The sequence below is a fragment of the Trichechus manatus genome, unplaced genomic scaffold (assembly GCF_000243295.1).
Source record: "Trichechus manatus latirostris isolate Lorelei unplaced genomic scaffold, TriManLat1.0 scaffold00194, whole genome shotgun sequence".
NCBI lineage: Eukaryota > Metazoa > Chordata > Mammalia > Sirenia > Trichechidae > Trichechus > Trichechus manatus.
The window spans coordinates 800775-806106 of NW_004444130.1; the positions used below are offsets into that span (position 1 = coordinate 800775).

Here is a 5332-nt window from a genome sequence, read left to right on the forward strand (position 1 = left end):
CTGTCGGTCCTTTTGTCTGTGTTTGAGGAGTGGGCTAGGGACTCGTTCTGGCCTGGAGGGCGGCGCAGCCAAGGCCCCCCTCCCTCCCCCGCGGCTCACCCCTCACCCCGCGGTTCCCAAGACGAGGCCAGACCGGGCTGGCTTCCCACCCCGCCGTTCCACATTTTGTCCCTCCGCGGTCTCGGGCGCAGGAGGGCGTCCGCGGTGCGGCCCTACCCGCGTCCGCCCTCGTCAGCCCCCGGCCGCGGGCTGGGCCTCCCCCGCCTCCGGCCGGGGCGCCGGCAGCCTAGCCGGCGTCTGACAGGCTTGGGTGGAGCTACGGGAGGGGTAGGTTGGGCGTGGGAGGGCAGACCAGGGGGTATCAGTGCCAGTGTCTCGGTCTCGCAGAAAAGCTTCTAAATTTAGATTTCTGAGAAGACTGTGTTGTCTGAGGGTTTGTCTGAACCGCCTCCGAAGACCTCTGACATTTGTCTGATAATTCCTGGGAATTTACCTGTATTCCTGCTTGAAGAAGCAAGAGGGAACATCTCGGCTGATTAAACACACTCCAAACCAAACAGAAGTGGGAACATGGTGAACAGTGAGGCGGCTACGTGACCAGCTTTCTTGTCCTCTCCTTTTCGGCAGATACAAATCACTTGGATTCAGGCGAGTTTGCTTTGCTCCGTGGGAACCGAACGGGAGCTGGAGGTGGGAGTGCACCCTCTTTTCTTAAAGCTTGGCTTTCACCCGATTTTTCTTGCTAAATTCTGTAGTGTGCCCTGGGAGCTGCAACCTAACACCTGTGGGAGAGCAGGGACCGTGTTAGGAGGAGTAGAGAGACGTAGGGCCCCTCCCGAGGACTTTTAAACTCATTCTAAAGACCAACAAAGCGTCCTTCCTTTTTCAGAAGAATCCGTAGTAGACCTGAATTCCCGTTTACCTTTCTTTCTACCTCATATTTCTTCAGGATGGTGATGTTCAGATAGCTATCCATTTGATTTCTTGGTTTGGTTTCAGATTCGGGTTTGGGAACTGAGGCAGTGTTGAAAGTAAAACTGAATGATCTTTAGGGCAGTGTGTCTACGGGTTTTATTAGCTTTTATTGCCTACGGTTGCCTGTAAAACAGCTGTCTAGCCTCTGAGATCTTGATGTGTCATGAAGAGTGTCCTTTCAGTCCCATTTATTTATTTTTAAAGAGTCCATAATGGCCTTTTTATGGGGGGGGGGCGCGGCAGGAGGAGAGTATTTGCTTATTTTTCCCTTGATCCCTCAGGTGTGAAGTCCTATTGGGTACCATCTGGTCAGTTCCTCATTTGGCCACTAGGAGGATTGTGAGATGCTGTGGACACTGCTGATTTAAATACGCAGATGCTCATCTGTGTCTTCTGACTTAGGTAGCTTCAGTGTTGAACTGTTGCCTCATTAAGATGATCTGAATAGAGGTTAACTGTCTCAAATGATTTGGCCTTCCTTCAGAAGGGACTTTATTACCTGCATATCACAGTTGTAGTTTCTGATCTTGATGGGGAGAAATTTAAAGATTAGTTAAAATTCCATTTTTTTCCTTAGACAACATAGAGGTGTATTTCTGCAAACTTTAGAAAAAAATTATGGATAACCTGTAGTTCATTTAACTTGCCACCTTGTGATTCCACAGACATACAAGAAAAGAGCTAAAGTGTGATACTCACTCACTGCTTCAGTAATTTAAAATAACTACTTGATTAGAAAAGGATACACACAAACAAAACTTAAAACGGAGAACACACAGCATTAGCATTAGCCTTTAGCATACTGCCCTCTAAATATTAAAATTGAATTTTACTGTTACACATTTGGAGTTTTTTTTTTGTTGTTGTTGTTGTTTTAATTAAAGGTCTGAAAAAGAACTGTGTTTGATATGCAGATATGATAGACGACTGCCTGAAAGCTGCTTCCTTTGCCACTTCCTGTGGAGGCCTGTCTTTGCCATTTGCGGTTTCTTTCTTCTTTTGGTAAGGGGAGGCAAGATCTGATTACAGGTCTGAGGTCCTTTCTAGCTACATAGAGTAGTTAGTTGGCATAACAGGAGGTGAGTCTTCACTAACTGGAATGCAAAGTATAGCTAGCTGTAGCCTCTCATAACTCCGCTTAATACAATTAACTGTAATTTTATATTTATTCAATGTAAGTAAAATTTGAGAAGGTAGGAACCGAAAGAAAACTTAGAGAGTGGCCAGATCCATTTTCCTGTCTTTGGTAGGAAGAGACTCCATCTCCTTTTATCTATAGGTCTGTTTATTCTCTTTATCTTTCAAAGAAATTTTCACAGCTTCTGCTACTAATCCATGCCAGACTCTAACAATACTTACCGCTGGGAAAGTCTTTCTTATAGCTAACCAGGAATCTCCATGCTTAAGTGTCTGTTCACTCCTATATCACGAGGGCAGGTGCGTGTCTCTGCAGCACTTCTACAGTTAGGGGGGCTTTTCCCTTTGTTCCTCCCACTGGTCTCTTTGCTACATAGAGGCTGGATGAGAAGAGGCAGTGCAGTTTTAACTTTGACCACCACTCTAGAGCATGTGAGCAGGGCCAGAGCACAGTTAGATATTCCACACTGGGGTGCTGAATTAGTACTCAACAACACGGATGTGAGAGCCCATCTTCTACACTGGAAGTCTGATTTGTTTTAGTGCCCTGTCATCCACAGTGCCCAGCACTGTGCCTGCATCACTAGATAGAGGCTCTATTTCCCACACTGTTCTCATTTACAAATGCCTAAGAGTTTTGAGACTTTCCTGTCTCACAGCGATGTGATGCCTTTGTCACCTCTACGTGAAATAACTGCTTGAAAAAACATCTGGAGGCATCCATTAGTGCACATGGCAGTGTTTGACTTCCAGTGGGCATGTGACATGTGAGCTGCCACCCTCTTTGGCTTCCTTCTATTTCCTCTTATAATTCATAGGGATTATCCCTTTGAGCCCACAGTACTTGTAACCCTGGTTGCCTGGGTTTTGCTTCCTTTTCTATTCTGTGACCTTGATCATAATCACTTAACAGTATTCTGGATTTCACAGATGGATTTAGAGTGGAATTCCCTAAATCCTCTGGAGGAGTCCCCTCTTTCACTTAAACTTCTTGGTACCTTGACATTGTGCTAGAGATTTATTCATTTCTTTCTTTCAATCATTAGTTCAGTTATTTATAACTGGTGAGTTTTATATGCTCAAGCGCTATTTTTAAAAGTTTTTATCTTTTAATTTTATATAATTTCTGGGCAAAATTACATGTGCTAGCAATGATCCTTTTTCATTGTAGGTCAGCACCTTGCAAGGAGGTAGTAACATATCCAGTCGTGAAACTGGGAAAGGCCAGAGCTCTTGGATCAGGGAAACATGTCCCGCCGGAAACAGACAAATCCAAATAAAGTTCACTGTGAGTACTGGGCTTTGTCTTCTGAAACCTGGGAATGTTGAGGGTTGAAATGGAAGAGTAACTTAAAATTAGGGTGAGAGGCTCAACAATAATTTGTGAAGAAAGGGCTAAAGGTATTGAATGTAATGGATTTAAGGTGTGTCTCATTGCCAGAGGAGGTGTTTAGAAACCTGTCTTAGGGTATGTGCACTTGATTCATCCTTAGACTACCTACTCTGTGCAAGGCCTTATAGTAAGTGCTAGGGTTGTAAGCAATTTAGGATATACAAGACTAATACAGCCTCAAATATCTATATATCTAAAAAATAATGTATAAAAATACAAGATCGTATATGCTAAGTACCCAATAGGGACGTTGTAGACTGTGTGTACTAAAGACATTAAAAGGAAGAAGAGAGTTCCATGGACTGAGGTAGCGAGGTTTCACTGGATAGAAGGGGACCTACACTGTGAAATTGAACTGGGACTTTTTGTTATTGTTGTTAGTTGCCATGAAGTTGATTCTGACTCAGGGCAACCCCATGTGTGCGGAGTAGAACTGCTCCATATGGTTTTTAACGCTGTGAATTTCTGAAGCAGATCACCAGGCCTGTCTTCCGAGGTGCCTTTAGATGGGTCTGAACCTTCAGCCTTTTAGATACTAGGTTGAGCGCTTAACCATTTGTACCACCCAGGGACTCCTAATTAATTGGGCCTTAGAGGGTAGAAAGTAAATTAAAAAATAAAAAAGAGGAAGGGAGAAGGACAGTCAGATAAGGAAAAAGCATGAGCAAAGATATAAGAGGGAATGCACATGATATATTAAGGGAATGAGTAGACTTTGTATGAAGCAAACTCATTTTTCCAGAAGATATAGGACATGAGGTTAAAGATGTTTGACTGTACATTGTGTAGGCTTGAATGCCAGACCAAATTCAAACTTCATTTTGCAGACTATAAGGAGCTACTGAAGGTTTTTAAGCAGGGAGAGTGGAGTGTTTGGGACTATGAAGCACTGTGTGGGATGGATCATATGAGGAAGAGACTGGAAATAGGGACACCAGGTGTGCACTACTGCCTTCCATTCTGAACAGTCAGTTTCATATGTATGTTTTATTAGATTAATTAGATTGTAAACTTCTAGAGGGCAGAGACTATGTCCCATATATATTTCCTTATGCATCCCTCTACTTCTAGCACTGCTCATAGAGGTTGTTCAAGAGTGCCTTATTAAATAAACACAAATATATCTAGACAGATTTGAGATAACCAGTATCCTATGATCTGGGGAGATAGGCATTTCACCCAAATGTTCATAAAAGAGACAGATAGCTCCCTATTATTATTGAGGACTAAGTAAAATGTATCAACATTTGAAGAGAATTCAGAGGTATAATATGAAAGGTTTTTTAAAGGAAAAAACCTACATTTGAAAGGATCGATTAGTCAAGGAGATAAAAGAACTAACATTAATTTAAAATATACTATATGACAGGCGCCATGTACTTTATCTTATTTTGTTTCAAAAGTAGGCAAGAAAACAGAATGAACAAAGGAATTAAGAGGGCACCAAAACCTTATAGATGAATGAGATTAGGATAGCCAACCTCCATGTACAGTGAACTCTTTAAGTCCTGGAAAAGTTTTATAAGAGGAAACAGTTGAATACTTTTATGTGTGTATTCTGGAATAGGTGGATGTGGAAGGCTGCTTAACATAAAGGTGAGTGATTTAGGAAGGAGTTATAATAAATTGTTGCTAAAACAGTAAAATTTAGTGGGCCTGAATTTGAGGATCGCCAAAGGAGATAAAATGAAGTATCTGTAGCATAGACAATCTAACACACACAGGTTTAAGAGGATTGTCTTCTCCTCTATGGATGAAGATGAGTATTGATATTTAAAAAAAAAAAAAAAAAAAAAAACCACAGATGTGGCCCCAAGAAGGCAGGGC

The 5332-nt window shown here is 42.3% G+C and overlaps 1 protein-coding gene across 4 annotated transcripts in view; it reads left to right on the forward strand.

Annotated features, from left to right (window-relative positions):
• The first annotated feature begins 320 nt into the window (after positions 1-320).
• ZNF821 (zinc finger protein 821) overlaps positions 321-5332 on the forward strand; it is a 20335-nt gene continuing 15323 nt past the window's right edge. Inside the window, exons 1-3 of one of the 4 annotated variants that reach the window (XM_023741880.1) lie at positions 321-1377; positions 1890-1977; positions 3284-3400. In XM_023741880.1, the coding sequence (XP_023597648.1) occupies positions 3361-3400 (40 nt within the window). In that variant the 5' untranslated portion in view covers positions 321-1377; positions 1890-1977; positions 3284-3360. Of the gene's footprint in view, positions 3401-5332 lie in introns of all 4 variants that reach the window. The other 3 variants (XM_023741883.1, XM_023741881.1, XM_023741882.1) reach the window with 3 other exon arrangements.